The following is a 16,690-nucleotide window of genomic DNA, read 5'->3' as shown; positions in this document are numbered from 1 at the left end:
GAAACAATTTTGTATACTACTATTTTGATGTGATTGTATTGTTAAACTCCATTCATAACCATCACCGTTGTCCACCATTATCAATTACCATCGTTTTTATCACCTACTATTATGAACCACAATCATTCACCATTCACAGTTATCACCACCATTACTCGTTAAAATAAAGATTTGTTCCTCATTGAAATTGTTTCGTAATATACCTTGCATAAGGGAAAACTCAAATAAATTAATAATGTAAATCAATCAAACGTTGCTTCAAAATATTATTGGCACAAAATGCAAAAATAAAATAATGTCGCCCACCGTGGGGCTCGAACCCATGACCACAAGGTTAAGAGCCTTGCGCTCTACCAACTGAGCTAGACGGGCTTTTGTTTGAAAATTTCTTATATGATTAAATAACACGTAAAACAAAATCTATGAAAGATAAACTCTATATTTAAACTCGTAATGTGCATTTAATTCACACTTCACTTAATTCACTCTTATAACGACATCAATCTTCTACTCATTCATTGTTTTTACCTTCTATTTATGTTAAAAAATTCACTTCAATTTCGATTATGTATATACATAACGCCATAGCCCAATAAAACAACAAAAATTGTGCAAATACAGATTTATTTTTGTCAGTATTGAACTAGATTGAGATGCTCAAATCGAATTTGGAGCATTCCAAAAACTTGTCAAGTGACTGACTTTTCCTTTCTAGGTTGACCCTTTCCAATATGTGAAATGTGGAAATGAAGCTCCGAAACAGGAACAAGCCTTCAAATGAGGGCGTAGTCCAGATCCTATAAACTTTAAATCCAGAATCCGCACCTTCTCTTCTAATGTCTAGAACACCCACGCGAACAATATCACAGCTGTAAAAAATGGTTCAAGCAAAAAAAAATTATCATTACACAGGATTATGACTGACCTAAATGAATCCCTTGCATTTTTCCTATATGCCTCTGAAGCTATGAATTTTAATTGACAGAACAAATATCAATATGAATTTCATACACACGTTACAGTTTCCCCATTTCCAGCTAAGATCGCGTATTTCAGATATCAAAATAACGAGGGCAACAAAAGAAGCTACACCATAATATTATTTGACGGAGCTACTTTCAGCCATGTGATCTTTACCTGCTTCTAACTCCAAGTCAGAGTTCTATTTTGGTCGTCGATAGAAAATGTCATCAACACCTTCTTTTATTCGGTTTCCCACTTTCTGTAAGTTCTTGGCAACTCCCAACGCAACCAAATTTGCGTTCCTGGTGAACCTGTATTTTCAAGGTATCAAAGTACATGAGTGTTGTTATCAATCACTTCACTTCCAGCAGAGTTCATATCAAGAGTTTTAAGAATGCTTGCCTGGTGAGGAAGTCATTACCAGTTGAATGAGTTGGTTTATGTGATCGAGGCTGCGGTACTCCATTACTATCTAAAAGAACAGAAATCATAAATTAGAAAAAAATGTTTCAGTAAGAGGTCTGAGTTAAATAGCATATTAAATTACGAGCAACTAAAAACGATATTCACCATTTAAACTAACCAAAATCCAATGGTCAGGTTGCTAAATTGATCTTCCAAAATGTATTTAAGAAGAAAAATTATTGTTCGTCTTAAATCTATTTCCCAGCTTTATGCTTGTTGCAGTTGGAGTCACCATTGACGAGGGAGAGAAAGAAAGGAAAAGAGGAGAGCGGAGATCAGGTGTAGATTTTGGGTGAAGACAGTAAATTAAAGTCCCTCTTATTAATACGTTTTTGTTGTGTTGGTAAGGACATTTGACAAAAAGCAAAAATGGATACAAAGCTAAACTGCTAGATAATATATTAGTTTGCTAACACATGTAAGATCTATCTCCAACTGGTAGGTATTATCAGCGATATGAATCATTTTCTGCCATTGTATCCCATCTTTAGTTAAGTCTGCATTGATTCCAAGGATTAGTAGACCTTCCGAAACAACTTCCTTCCAATTATTTTTAGGTCTACCCCCTTAAAACCTTCACTCACCAAAGTCTCACACCTCAAGCCAGCTGCCAGTGCATTTGTAGGTTGACACAGGACATGACCAAACCATCTCAAGTGACCTCTCATTTTATCCTCGAAGTGTGCTACTAGTACCTTCTGACAAAGTGGTCATTTTAAATCTTGTATGACGGCACATTCATCTTAGCAACCACATGTCTGCAACACTCATCTTGAGGATATGCTGGGCTTTAGGGGCTCAACATTCACTACCATATAACATTGTGAATCTCAAAGTTGTTCTATAGACCTTATCTTTCACTTTGGCAGGCATCCTTTTATCACATAACACCCTGATACTACTTCATTTCAACTAACTAATTTTAATCCCGAGTAATATCTTCATCTATCATTCCATTATCTTGAAAACAAGCCTATATATATTAAATATCTGCATTTTGGTACCACAATCCCATCTAATCTCACCTCAACTTCGCTTTTCTCATACTGATTAAACTTGTAGTGCATGTCTTCCGTCTTCTACTTATCCTAAAACCTTTGCTCTGTAAGGTGCTTCCACAGTTTAAGCTTTTGGTTGACATTCTCACTTTTCGTCAACAAATAAATACACCATAGGACCTCATCTTGTTTTGTGTTGGTTAGCTCATTCATAATTAGGCTAAACAAGTAGGGCCTCAATGCTAACCCACTATTATGAGGAACTTCTCATCTCCTACTAATGTTTTTACTTTTGAAGCTACTTATGACTCTTTCACACATGTTCTTAATGAAATTTCTATATTTAATATGAATTCTTTTCTTTTCCGTCACCGGTCACCCACCAAAGGACTTTCATGGTACTCTATCATATATGCTTTCTTTAGGTCAATAAACAACATGTTAGGTCTTTCTTCCTTTAAATTTCCATCAATCTTCTAAGGAAGAATATAGCCTTCAGTTTAGATCTACATGGCATAAATCTGAACAAGTTCTATGCCACTCTTGTCGTGTTTCTAAATTTAGGCTCTATCACTCTTTCTGAAGTTCCATCATATGACTCTGAATTAAGTGGCACAACTTTGCATATCTCATTTGTTCATATAAATTGGAATCGGAGTACAATTCCTGCACTCAAAGGGCATCCTATCACTTGGTATAGCACTGAATATCTTGGTTAGTCATTCTATCCAACCTCTCTAAAGATACTTCTAAACCTTTATCGGTATACTATCTGGATCACAAGTCTTTCCTCATACTTTTCATGTCATTTTTACCTCTTTTGGCCTAATTCTACGAGTGTAGATAAAGTTTCTATCATACACACACACGTGGAGGTGTTAAATGTTATTCACTAGGTTCGAGTTGAACAATTGATCAAAATAGCCTCTCTATCTCCTCTTCTTGATATCGTCATCTCCCGTAAAAACTTGTTGTAAATCATCTTTCATATACAGATTTAAACCCTTAACTTAATTCGTCTTTAATACACTTCACCTGTCTTAAAACCTTACCCTTCTAATCTCTCAATCGTGCTAATTTAAATATTTCTTTCTCTCCTTCTCATGTCCCTAGCTCTTGGTCCAAGTCATCAAGAGCTTCCCATTGAGCTTTTACTAATAGCCTTCTCAGCTTCTCTTTTAGCTCTCTTATATTCTTCAAAGGCTAATTTGTCTTCTGCTTTTGCCAACTTCATGCAACACTATCTTTTGGCTTTAATAACTCTTTGCACCTCCCTATTCCACCGCTAGGAGTCCTGTGATCGAGATCCTAAATCTTTAGACACACCTAACACTTCCCTTCCTACTTTTCTAATCAATCTAACATTTCCTTCCACGGGATGTCTATGTCCCCCTCTAAGTCCCAAGCTCCCTCTAAGTCCCAAGCTCCCTCTTCTCATAGTTTTTCTTGAAAGGCTACCTGACAGCGCCCTTTAATGTCCACCACCAGTTCGCAGTTGCTTACAAATCATCTTTCTTTCTCATTCCACTCTTAAGCTTTACATCTAAGACTATTAACCTATGTTGAGAGATCATTGTTTCTCATGGAATAATCATATAGTAAAATAGTCCTTGAATGTACTTCTATCTCATTTTCTAGTATGGATAAAGACCATTTGACTATGATCACCCCCACTCTTATATGTTACTACATGAGAATTTGTCTCTTTAAAATATGTATTCACGAAACTCATAGTAATATACAGAATGCCTTCAACCACACATAAGTCATGACAATGCTCCAAGCCATTACTTTGATCAGCATTCAGAATGGATCAAGGATTTGAACTTTATGAGTTCTGTAATCTGTATTCTATGACAACGATTTCAAGTGTTAGTAACTGGGTTCTAAATTTATTTTGTACATATTTAGTAGATTTCATAATGCAAATACACACTCTGGGCCTAATCTATTGGATTCTACCAAATCCATATGTTGAAGCCTGCTTCTGCCACTGTCAGCAAAATATGATGGTTTCAAATGTATAAGAAACTTATAACAATACATTAAGCAGATGTATTGTAATTATATCCTGAGATCCACTCATTGCAATTACTGATTCCTACAAAGCATGGAAATATAAGCCAGAGAGATTGTTGATGGTGTTCAAGAAGCTCGAAAAGTATTGGGAAGTTTGAGAAGAACAGTATCGGGACAAACAGTAGCTGGACATCTCTTCACAAAACCAGTAGTTCTGCAAAGGGCATATAATTTTTGCCTCTGTCCTGAATATAAAGGCTATGAGAAAACCTCAAAAGGTGAAACAAGCCACTCAATTCTTGGTATAAAACATTGTAAGTCGAGACCTGCTAGCTGGGTGTAAACTGCTTCAACATGGACTCCTAGCCATAAATAGAGGTACTTGAGAGTAACAAAGCAGAGGAGAAAATATTCTTAGAAATAAATATGGAAGTACAATTCTAATATTGATCAAAGATTTTCTAGTAATGAATTCTTTTTAATTTTAAATTTTCTAATAAAGAATATTTCTCGGGAAGTTACCTACAAAATCATCAAAAGAATTTCCTAATGCATCACTAAAAGCAAAAATTACAGAGGAAATGCAGTAGCTAAACACGGACCAACTTTCACTAAGATACTTGGAAGTTTGTTAAACTTCCCAATCATGAAAAATCTATTACCAGAATTAAGATATTTAGGAAATTTTTAATCAAGCAACACTCTCTAACCGCGAAAAAAAAATCATATGTCCATCTGAACATCAAAGACCTCAAACAATACAGTGAAGACTTCTTTCGGCATTGAATTCTGAAATAACAAAAGGAAGTCACCTTCTCTCTTACGAGCATGGCCAGGAGCTGCCTCAGCTGAACTAACCTTTCTATCCACCAAGACCTGTGCCAGTGCACACATACGTTAGTTGAGCAAGAAAGTTGTGGAATAACAAACAATTAGGATATAAAAACGAGCATTCGATGCATATTATCTTCTGAGATATACTCTCTTTTACAGACATAAATTAATTTCACATTACAAAAAAGTGATCAATAAAGCTGACAGGTCAGTCACATAGTATGTATAACTCATTTTACAAGAGATATCAAAGCATTACACCTCAAATGGGAATAAATTGCTCTGCAGATTAGAAGCCTATGCACGATTTGCTTCTGATCTCAATAAAACCACTCACCATCACTACAAACTATTTATCCTCAAAATATCATATTCATCTTCTCAGAATTAAAAATTTATCCTCGAAGTATCATATTCATCTTCTCAGAATAAAAAATTTATCCTGAAAACATCATAACAAGGAACAAGCAATGAAGGAATAAAAGAGATAAGAAAGCAAATGCAAACCTCAAGGCCAGCACAGAGTGGCAATTCTGTTTGAACCCCTTGCCCATCAGCTGACCGAGCTTTCTGATCAAGGTAAACAGAGTAACCAATACAAGAATATCTAAAATCTGTAAGGTACTTACCCTCCTTAGAAGCTTGCATCTCAGTTTTCTCAACAATATATTGAGGTACTAGTAATCACAACAAAAAAACCAGTCTCAGAAAATAGCTAACTAAGTAGGTAAGTTTTAGAAAGCAACAAAAAGAAAGCATGTGATGCTTGAAGAGATAACATTGAGGGAGATGCTCTCAACTATTAAGTATGTAAAGTCACATGTTCTGATTTCATGCTTTACTACACTATACTTTTTACTGATAAAAGTTGTATCAGGACCAACTAGCACACACCTCAGTTATCCCCCCCCCCCCCCCCCCCCCCCCCCCCGAGTACATGTTACATCCACCACCACAGGTATCGATTAACTCTAGCCACCAAGAATTAGGCAAATAAAAAGAAATCATCTAGTGTGTTTGTCTCTACTAGAATTTAAACACTGGTCTCCAATGTTTTCACTCACTCAGTTGACCGCTATAGGAAATACACTTGGGTGTTGCAATGCATACTTTTGTCAAAGGACTACCCATAAAATAATACATACTTCTCTCAAAGGGTAACCTACAAAAACAAGCAATCAAGACAATGTTAAGAGTTTCTCTTGTCCAAATACAGAAAAAGTAACAAGCATTACAAACAATATAAAGAGAACCTGCAAGATCTAATCGGCAAGTTGAAATTCATACTATAAGGTGTTTGGACAATATTTGGTTGAAGTTTAAAAAGGAGAAGGTTGAAGTTCAAAAGAAAGAGTTGAAGCTGAAAGAGTATATGGAAGTCCCTAATCATAAAAGAAAGTATTTTGGAAGTCAGATATGTTTGGACATGGATTCCACTAGAGTCAAAAATGAACTTCTGTGAGTTAAAACCATCATTTCACTTGAAGTACTCCTCAGACTCATTTTTCAACTACAAGTTGTTTGTTTCAAGTTGGAGCTGAAATAATGGATCAAATTGTGAATCAAACATTGATTTGCAAGTAATATTTCAAATTGGAATTGGAATAACGAAAAATTCCCTCTGTCCTAATTTATGTGATGCACTTACCTTTCAAGTTTCTCCCCAAAAAATGATTACATTTTTATATTTAGAAACATTTTAACTTCAAAGTTCCAATTTTACTTTTAAGAAGATGATTTATAGCCACAAAAACATTTATGGCTTGTTTTAGACCATAAGTTTCAGAAGTCATTATTTGTTTTTTATAACTCTATGCTAGTCAAAGTGCATCACATAAATTGGACGAAAGGAGGAGTAATATGCACCTTTGTCCCAATTTATGTGATGCACTTTGACTGAAACAAATCTTTTACCTTCTCAACAAAAAACATGCATTGCCAAAAGGATATATCAGATATTCTCACCACAAATCTCAAATGTCCATTCATGAATAATTTCAAATGTTTAGAAAGTCCTAACCTTTAATAAAGAAGTAGCCAACTAAATGAAGTTGAACCACAAATAGTTATCAGAAAAAAGCATGATCAAATAACGGAATCTTGTTGTAGCACGCGAATCATTCAATCAACTACCCTCAAGTCCAAAATGGTGGGAATAATCTATGTGAATCCTCCATTTTCTGTTCCTTTCTATTTGAGCTCATTTTACTCCAATACTCAATATTTCATCCTACAAGACAAATAAGAGATTCCCTAAAACTAGATAGACCGTAATACTCGCTCTTACTGCTACACCGACATAGAAATCTGCCAGACTCCTGGCAAATCACTATGCATGTGCGCGTGCAAGCCCACCATAGAGACTATATTGCCACAGTGAGAAAATATAAGGCAAAGAACATTCATATCTAAGCAGCACATTTTCAGAAAATCAGTTCAAGGATCAAAATTTTGAGCAAACTAAGCTCGTGTTTGGCCATAGATTTCAAAGTTGAAACTTGAAAATTTCAGTTTCCGCATGCATTTTACTATTTCACAAATTGAAGTTTTGTGAATGGAAGTCCCAAAAACCCATTAGTTGAAGATCTGATTAAATTTCACGGCCAAACGGATATTTGAAACGCTAGCTAAATCAAACAACTAAATGAAAACCAAAAAATGAAATTATTTTAGAGAGAGCAAGGTACCTTGAGGAATAGAACGGCTAAGTCCGAGGCATAGAGGATTCAGCGAATTGGATTTATAAGTAGACGAGTAATATAGACATCCTTTGCATGATTTTCCTGGATTCTTCAATGATGATGAAGATGATGAACTTCCCTTTTTGCCTTCACTTCCGGCTTCCCCCTGATTATTCACACTTTCACTATTGCTGATACGGCAGTGATCGGCGGTGTTTCTCTCTTTTCCGATGGCAATTTTGTTCTCCGTTTCCGTCATTCCTTTCTACTCCGTCGCCGATTTATCGTCTCTACTTCGCCGGAAAAGCGATTGGAAAATGTATTCTATTGCAATTGAAACATTCCTCGTAATGGGGCGGGGCGGGGCGAATATCGGAGATCATTTCCGGGGCGGGGCGAATATCGGAAAATAAACAGGTATTATATATATTTATTTATTTATTGTTCAAAATAGAGTTAATCCTCAAACCCGAAATTACATCAATGACGAATTTCATATTTTAACTATTTATCACGATAAAAGACTAGAAAAAAAGGAAGATCAATATTAAAAAAAAGTAATAACAAATAAACAAATATATATATAATTTCAAAAAGCCTTCACCCCGTACAAAATGGTGTGAAGATCGAATATTTTTTTATATATTTTCCCCCTTTTTTTTCTTGGTATTACAGTCTACATAACTTTTTTTTTGAACAAATAGACACGTATATGCTTCTTGAACTCTACTTGACAATTTGCTTTTTATATATATTATTCCACATAAAATAAATATATTTTATTTAACTTTATACAAATTTCGGTAATCTAGTTATACACACAGAACTTCGGAAGGGAGGAAGAAACCCATCTTAACAGGAGCTGATCTTTCCCGATAAGCTTACATGCACTTTAACTATTCCTTCCGCCATACCAAATTTTTTGGTGAGTAAGAAGAAATCACCTAATATTTTTTGCTTCCGTCAAAATTTTGAACCTCACATCATACACAACTCCCGAACTTTTTTCTATAACTAAGTGACCACCCTCTGAACCAATCGCGGCCTACTAAACTCGATGTATAATAAATCCGCCCTCTACCCTTCCCCACGGCCTACTAAACTCGATGGATAATGGATCTGCCCCTCTACTCTTCTCCACTTATATAGTGGACTTCTCTTTGCATATTGTGGGGCTTGAACCTGAGACCCAAGCCACGAATTCTCCACCTTTTTTTCACTTTGAGCTAAGCATTGGGGCTTACACAACTCACAAACTTACTCGAACAAAGCAAAGATTATCAATCATCCCCAGATTAATGTGATCATAAATTCCAAATGACTAACATGTCTTTGGAAAGAAAAGGAAACAGAACTTAGCCATTAAAATTTACAAAGTTTGCTTATTGTTGTTTCAGAATCTTACTCACATACTGAAGTTTTACAGTTGGTAAATGTGTGAGGTCACAACTCACAAAAATGAAGTGCCTACAAGAAATAAGAAATGTAAAAATTATGTTTTTACAGTACGATGACCAAAAACAGGATAATAAGTATCCAGCTCAAGTAGTTCTAAAATCTCTTGTGTAGCCCATAGATACGACGAATGGCCCTCGATGAATTCCGTTACATCAACCTGTAAATGGAGTACCAGAGAAATTGAATTTCAACTAAATGCAGACAACTGCAATACACAGAAAAAATGGGAACATCAAACTTACATTCTCAACACCAGGAATCTCAACTGGTTGAATTCCAGCCAGGCCTTGAGTAAGGAGACTGTTGAAAAGAAGTAACAGAAGTCATAAGAAAGAGAAGCAGACATCGGCAAATCAAACGTCAAAGCAGATAGCGAGGAAATCCTTGAAACCATCAAACATATTGCAGCAGCAGCAGTTGATTTTTTCAAAATCAGTACGACACTTGTGAATAACCCATACCTGGCACGAAAGGCAACTCCAAGCATCCAATCATTTGTAGAATAAGCATTCACAAATCTACCAGCTACCACCTGCAAAACAAGAACAGCGAACTTCAGATAGTAATGAGGTTGAACCCTACACTTCTAAATATGAAGAAAAGGGAGGGGATAATAGGAGGGGGGGGGGGGAGAGGACCAAAAGTTTACGAATATAATTAGTAGTTAAAATCAAGAAAAGTATGACAATGAGAACCTTTCTAGCTGCCTCCCAGTCCATATCTTTAATTGCAATAGGTGCCCCAAGAAGTACGACCCTTTCCACTAGTCCAGCTGCCAAAATTCAAGTACTTCAGGATCTCGGGAAGTAAAGCAATCAACTACGCCTCAAAACAAATAATTATGGTCCACATGAAGCAAATGATCAATCTAAAAAGTTAAACAATATATAGAGACACTTACAATTATTTTCACTCTCAGCCAAAACCTGTAGACATTTAAAAATAACTCTTGCCCCTAGTGAAAATCCTACAAGTGTCACAGGCCTGAAACAATCATGGACAATCAATATCGGAATTGGCTAACAAGTAAGCCCACTTTCAGGACAATCAAAATGTAGCTATTCCAAATTACATTTAGGCTTGTATACCTGTGTCCCTGTAATCCTTTCTTCAACACTTCTGCTAGGAGCACTCCTGCTTTATCAGATCTGCAAATTCACATCAGCAACCATCATCAGAGTTTCACAAAGAAGTAAGATGCTCTACTTCGACACAAAATGGTATGACATAACTGCTCAATGATTCAAGCAGTAGGAGGCTGGAGCATAATCAGCACCACTGGAAAAGGAAAGGATGAGATTTCAAAGACCAGAAATGCTAGGGGCACAAAACTTTTACAGTGATACGGGTAAATTATTTGAGTTGTTCCTTTTGATTTTCTCATCCTCATAATTAATAAACCACCTTCTCTTAAAAGAGTTTAACCTTTAGATTGCAGAGGAAGGGCAAGGAAAATATCTCCACAACCTCCTCCTACCGAATCCCCATCCCACACCAGAAAAGAATGTGTAAAAGAAAAGATAAGCAGACAAACAAAAACCTGTCCACAGCAATTGACCAGGTGCTGTCTATGAAATCAGTAATAGTAAGTAAAGCTGCTGGCCAAGCCAAAGCTGTTAAAAGAGTGTGTAGTACAGTCATCATAGCACCTTGCTTCATCAACTCCATTGCAATTCCTGTTATTTAGGAAATCATGCTTGTTAATATTATACACTTGAAATGCAATTGTAGCTGGTCAATGTATTACATCGACTGAAAGCAAAGTACAAAATATTTACGTGAAGTCAGCCAATCCTGAATTGCAGTGCTTACAGCAATAAGATTCTTCGATTCCCACTGCAATATATACCTGAGAAAATTGTGAAATGTCACACTATAATCCTTGTGCTAAAGATATGGGAAAAGGTTGGGTTGTTTAGGTACAAGTAGGAAATTTAAATAAAGCTCATCACTACCTTCGCAGTATCACCAAAATGAAAATAAACTGAGAAGAAAAAAGAACAATGTTTTACCTTTCAGAGTTATCATGTTGTCCTTCCCAAGGTCTTATAAAGTCTTCCTCCTCAAAAACAAGTCCCGAGATCAAGATCTGAACTGCCAGCCGCTGAGAGAATATCCAAAGTGAGAGAACAAATACCAAAGAGAATTAATGGTCCATGAGTAAAACTATAACTCATCGAAACCATGAGAATAAAGAAGAGGGGATAAAAACAAACAAGCAGAGTACCAGACTGCAATCCTGCCCAGTGAAACAATACGTGCTAAGAAGAGATATCAAGTTTCAAAAAGAGAGCTAATGATTTACCCCCTGGTTGTGGTTTTCCCCTATAGCCTTGAACTCAAATTCATCAACATCTCCAGTTCTCCTGGCCATTTTAGTTCCTGTAAGTCCGGCTCCAGCAGCTGGGTAAGGAGAAGTATCAGTAACAACATCAAATAACTGAAGAATTACTTAAAGATGTTCACAATCCAAAACCAATTTTAATTAAATGAGTTGCCTTACATTATCTGTCTCCATAATCATCACATAAAAAAGATTCAACCAAAGAATATTAAAAGATTATACGCACACTGACAATCCTATAAACGTGTACCTCCAAATGATGCTGCGACTGCAACAGATCCTGCAACACTCCCAGCAGCAGTAGCAACAGCAGCAAACCCACTTGCTCCAATCACAGGAATAAGAGTGCCCAAGGTAGGTGCTAAAGCACCAAAGCCTGCAGCTATTGCTGGAGCAGCCAAACCTGATTGACAATAAAACAAAGGTTAGAAAGTCCTACAATTTGTTCTCTAATACGGTTGTTCATTGAGCATAGTAAAAGCTCTTTAAGAATAAATAAAGACAAAGGTCAGAGAAATCTGTTCCCTTGGAGGCTTGTTAAGATTGTATCTGCCTGCTAAAAGTTGAGAAAATTTTAGATGTCGTACCACCAGTAATTGCCATTAAAGTTCCACCAGTCAATGCAGCTGCACCTATAATACCTCCTCGTTTCCACTTAGCCCATGAACCATCAGGAGATTGGCTTTCCTCCTTTGATTCTTCCTCTTTCAGCAAAGCCATTGCTGAACAAGCAACCATGGTCTCAATGGCTTCCTGCAGCACATAAATTCTTTCAAAATGGGAAGTTTATGGAAGTCCATGCCACTTAGGGAAGCTGTAAATGATGTGCAATTTCAACATGTTCTCTTCATATGAAACAGATGTTATCCTAACTTAAATGAAAAGAACTGCTTGTCAAAATCAGAATGAAGTATATTTACACTTATGCATCTATATTCTCTTCACAAGAGTTGTTGACATCAATGTAAAGAACCAAAAGAATATAAAAGATCCAAATTCTCTTCCTAATATAAAAGGAAAGCAAACACACATATGTACATTTTTTGAAACTGGTAATATTAGGAAAGCAAAACATATAAATATTTACTCTATAGAGTTAAAGCAAGGTGAACTTACAAATGTGGGATAAACAAACATTTATTTATATTAACTTGTAATTTAAGATCTTTAAAGATGCACCCTATAAAGAATTCTATGACTGTAGTAGCCTGCTAAAAGCGTGCAGCTCCCTACTATGCAGATTGTTCTTGTACCACGGTAGAGTGGACTCTTATCGCTTCCATAAAAAGGTTGTCTGTAGTAGCCTGCTCAAATGACCCCATCACTATTATGGAAAAAAAATTATAGCCATATCAGGGTATTTAAAGATCTTCAAAATTCCATGGCATAACGAAAAAAGGATGTGCAAATTATCAGTAGTATTATTCCAGACCAAATCAAAAGTATATGTGTCGCTCGATTACCTGCAATATTGGCAATAATTCTGGTAACAAATTCCACATTGAAAGTCAGGTGTCAGTTACCATATCTGGATTAGGTTTTAAAAATATGCACTTTAGGTATGTGGTAATTATTCTATTTACTGACTTGACCGTAATTTCTAATACGTGTATTAGTGCACATAAAGATGCAAAAATATGCCTTTTATCATAATAACTTGATCTGTTATACATCTCTTACTTGTTATATCTAATTTCTTATAATAATGTTTTCAATATTGATTTTTAAATATTAGAAAGTACTTAGCAAAAATTGTTCATAAAAGGACTGCAATATTTCTTCATTCAATTATTTCATAATTTAGCACTAACATATTAACTTTCCTCATAAAATTGTTCTTTATGATATAATCAAAAATAAATAATTAAGATGCATAATTCTATAATTGTTTTTAAAATAAACTTGGCAGAATATCTTGGATTTTATCTTAAAATATCTGTCCTTTCGAGCAGGGAAATGAGTAGGATAAAATCTTATCCATTCACAACGGCAAACAAGCTAAAAGCAGGATAAATTTCTCAAGCTCATATTACTGGTTAGTGTTCTTCACTTTTGGGCAGCTAATTGAATGTTCTACACAGTTTTTCCTCAAGAGAGCAGGCATTCAAATAACTTCATGATTGCAGACTGACATACAAAAGGTCTACAAAGATTCTTCCTACTATAAAATTAGCATGTTCATACATCCTGAAAGGACTAGCAATAAATATATCAGTCACTTTAACAGAGATAGCAGAGAAAGAAACATAGCACATAATGGAAATTTATGCATCATTTAAATTGTACCGCTTTGATCCATCTGACATTAAGCCATGTTGCTAGCAACCGTAAAGCCATACGATGTCGAGCATCATAACCCTTCCTTCTTCGAGTAGTTTTCTTACCGTCTTCAGGTACTTGTGCGAGACAAGCTGAAAGAAGCTCATAGAGAATGGTCACCTTCCTAGTGTACCCAAGCATTGATACCTCTTCCACAGGTTTTTCATCAAATCCACTAACAGACTTCAAATGAGCCCCCACAATGCTAGATGGTTTTTGGCTTTTCTCTGGGTAATTTTCACCCTTCATATTTTCCATATCAGACTTGGACGTCACATCAGCAATTGATAGCTTCTCCTCACATTCATGCTTATATTCACGCCTCTTCTCCTCCTTAGACTCATCATCAGAAGTTTTCTCCATGCTTGATGCCATAGCATCTACGCCATTTGCCAAAGCAAGTTCCATGTCTGCTGCTTCTGAAGAACCATCATCACTTTCTTCAGACAGTAACCTTAGAAACTGATGTAATATCAGTAATCATGCCGTCAGGCAAGTAATGACAAAGATATTTACTTAAGACTGCCTAATCATATCAACTAATGTATTAAAAATCAAAGGAGAAATCTTTCCATTTTAATAAAAGCATTTAGCAGCAGAGGTAACAGATCTCTCCTCCCAAAGTACGGTAGATCTTAATTTAATGCAATTTTCTGATAAACTCAGGAACTAGTCATGGACATAAACTCATGAAGATAACTACCTTACTATTCTACAACTTTAAAGAGACAAGAAAACTAACCGCCCCAACATGATGCTTAGGTGGTGTAGAGGCAGCAGTTTCCTCTAGTCCAGACCATGCCTTGTCATCAATCTCTAAAAATCTACTCACAACAAATCCAAAACGGAACCCAAATTAATAATCTACAAATTGACCATTACGCACTAGCATTAGTTGTTGAATGCTGGTTGAATGGATCAAATGTGTCATGTTCAAAGTATGCCAAGTAATACACCTTTTGCTTTCCCATTAGTTAGTAAGTAGTAAATACTCCTTCAACCCCGATTCATACAATGCTTTTTCCATTTTAAGACTTCCCAAAATTTTGACACCATCAACAAATAAACGTACTTTTGCTATTCAAATTTAGAACTTTAATGTGATATCTTCCAATCAGTGTTTACCATTTCTTCCCCTAGTAACATATACATAAGTCAAACTAACCTCTAAACTAATTCTCCAGTCAAAAAACCGTAATATAATATCCCTAAAACCCTGCAATAACAGCTGAAATAGACAGGAATTTGCACCCAAGGGTGTAGCCTAATGGCCAATGAAGTGGGTTGAGAACCATGAAGCTCACGATCAAATCCCACCAAATTAATAAAACAAAACACTAGGTGATTTCTTTCCATTTGTCGTAGCCTTGGGAGGACAGAGTTACTACCAGTTATTTCTAGTGGAAGTGTAACTAATTGCGTTGCGTGTAAGCCGGCCACACCATACTACCATAGTTATGATAAAGAGTAAGGAGTCAAAAACAATCTCTATTTTTTGAGTTTTCTATCTGAATTATCATGTATTCACTTTTTTTTCTAGCTCACCCATCATCAACTATTAATTTCAGCTTAAAAAGGAAACAACTACTGTATTTCAATAAACATTTGACCATAGTTTTACATAGAAAACTCTCACACTTGATAATTCATTCATGAAACTCAAAAACCGAATACTTTATATGCGTCTTTTACATTCCCTCAACAAAAAATACCAGATAACAAAGAATTAACAAAAGAGAAACTAATACCAAATTTCAACATTTTATAATCCAATAAATCAAATCAAAATTGAGCAAAGTTGAAGGAATTAACTTGAAGATAGGTCTTAGAAGAGCAGATGATTCATGAACCCAAAGTTGAGGATCATCGGAAACGGAATCCGCACTACTGCAACTGCTACTCCGTTCCTCCGGCGGTGTATCCGGAAATCCCAACGGACAAGTTTGATGGATCTGAGCCTGATGAAGAGCAAGTCCAAACAAAGCTCCGGCTGCATACCGGTGCGTCGGCGTCAACATCAAAGACGAAGACATTGATATCACTGAAAATTGATCGGATTTTATCGATTCGATTAATTGTTCATTTTTATTTTTTCTTCAATATTTTATGAATTTGTTGATTTCGCCATTTTTATTTTCAAGTTTTATGAAGTTATGATTTCGCCAAAAAAAAATAAAAAAATCTTAAGCGGTCGAACTGTATATTGGTTGAATATTTCGATGAACCGACGAAGTCTTTTAACGTAAACGATGTATGTTAATGACTATATATTTGGCCTATTATAATATTCAAAGAGAAAATGAAAAAAAATTTATATAATTTCTTCAAAGTATTAGTCGAGTAATTTTGATAATTTAAATTTATTAAAGTATAATAAAATAATAATATAATTAATCTAATTTTAATAGAAAAATATAAAAAATATTTTAAATAAATTTGATTCGATTTAAAAAACAATTCAAAATAGATAAAAAAAAAAAGGGTAAATCACATAAATATGTTATATTTAAAAAATATTTACTATTTATGTCAATATAATATTTATAACTAAATATAACAATTTTTTTGAAATAAAAAAAATATATTGTCGTTTCCTTTCTCGGTCCTTT

At 35.4% G+C, this 16,690-nt stretch overlaps 2 protein-coding genes and 1 non-coding gene across 7 annotated transcripts; all 3 read right to left on the bottom strand.

Moving 5' to 3' along the window:
- Positions 1-299: 299 nt before the first annotated feature.
- Positions 300-372, bottom strand: TRNAK-CUU (transfer RNA lysine (anticodon CUU)). Its single transcript has one exon. It is a non-coding gene; the product is annotated as a tRNA-Lys (tRNA).
- Positions 373-505: 133 nt separating this feature from the next.
- LOC101249050 (uncharacterized) lies at positions 506-8,666 on the bottom strand. The gene is made up of 6 exons (XM_004234497.5): positions 7,967-8,666; positions 5,787-5,956; positions 5,258-5,321; positions 1,366-1,435; positions 1,138-1,274; positions 506-869 (listed from the first exon to the last, which is right to left on the bottom strand). Exons 1-5 carry the CDS (start codon positions 8,217-8,219, stop codon positions 1,163-1,165), a joined length of 669 nt encoding a protein of 222 aa, XP_004234545.1. The 5' UTR covers positions 8,220-8,666; the 3' UTR covers positions 506-869; positions 1,138-1,162.
- Positions 8,667-9,291: 625 nt separating this feature from the next.
- On the bottom strand, positions 9,292-16,364 carry LOC101248750 (uncharacterized). Of its 5 annotated transcripts, none has more exons than XR_011220354.1 (15): positions 15,894-16,336; positions 14,824-14,905; positions 14,049-14,543; positions 12,350-12,515; positions 12,013-12,165; positions 11,724-11,821; positions 11,431-11,522; positions 11,197-11,267; positions 10,959-11,094; positions 10,507-10,566; positions 10,320-10,402; positions 10,114-10,237; positions 9,880-9,950; positions 9,661-9,718; positions 9,292-9,575 (listed from the first exon to the last, which is right to left on the bottom strand). XR_011220354.1 is itself a non-coding variant. In XM_026029813.2 (15 exons), exons 2-15 carry the CDS (start codon positions 14,832-14,834, stop codon positions 9,453-9,455), a joined length of 1,686 nt encoding a protein of 561 aa, XP_025885598.1. In that variant the 5' UTR covers positions 14,835-14,905; positions 15,894-16,364; the 3' UTR covers positions 9,292-9,452. The 5 variants fall into 5 exon arrangements, 4 of the variants coding, with proteins under 4 accessions (XP_025885598.1, XP_004234544.1, XP_010317702.1 ...); XM_026029813.2 differs by having other exon boundaries at positions 10,114-10,190; positions 14,049-14,535; positions 15,894-16,364; XM_004234496.5 differs by having other exon boundaries at positions 10,114-10,190.
- Between the last annotated feature and the right edge of the window lie 326 nt (positions 16,365-16,690).

This window comes from Solanum lycopersicum, chromosome 3 (genome assembly GCF_036512215.1).
Source record: "Solanum lycopersicum chromosome 3, SLM_r2.1".
In the NCBI taxonomy this organism is placed as follows: domain Eukaryota; kingdom Viridiplantae; phylum Streptophyta; class Magnoliopsida; order Solanales; family Solanaceae; genus Solanum; species Solanum lycopersicum.
This window is presented reverse-complemented; position numbering and strand designations above follow the sequence as displayed.

Bases quoted from the DNA above. Each gene is read 5' to 3' on its own strand.
- LOC101249050 (XM_004234497.5), bottom strand. From the start codon at position 8,219: ATGACGGAAACGGAGAACAAAATTGCCATCGGAAAAGAGAGAAACACC. The intron at 5,322-5,786 runs GTTTGCATTTGC...GCACTGGCACAG, and splicing joins CACTCTGTGCTGGCCTTGAG to GTCTTGGTGGATAGAAAGGT. The intron at 1,275-1,365 runs GCAAGCATTCTT...TTGAAAATACAG, and splicing joins GGTAATGACTTCCTCACCAG to GTTCACCAGGAACGCAAATT.
- LOC101248750 (XM_004234496.5), bottom strand. From the start codon at position 16,114: ATGTCTTCGTCTTTGATGTTGACGCCGACGCACCGGTATGCAGCCGGA. The intron at 11,523-11,723 runs GTAAATCATTAG...ATATTCTCTCAG, and splicing joins GGGAAAACCACAACCAGGGG to CGGCTGGCAGTTCAGATCTT. The intron at 10,191-10,319 runs GTAAGTGTCTCT...GAATTTTGGCAG, and splicing joins GGCTGAGAGTGAAAATAATT to CTGGACTAGTGGAAAGGGTC.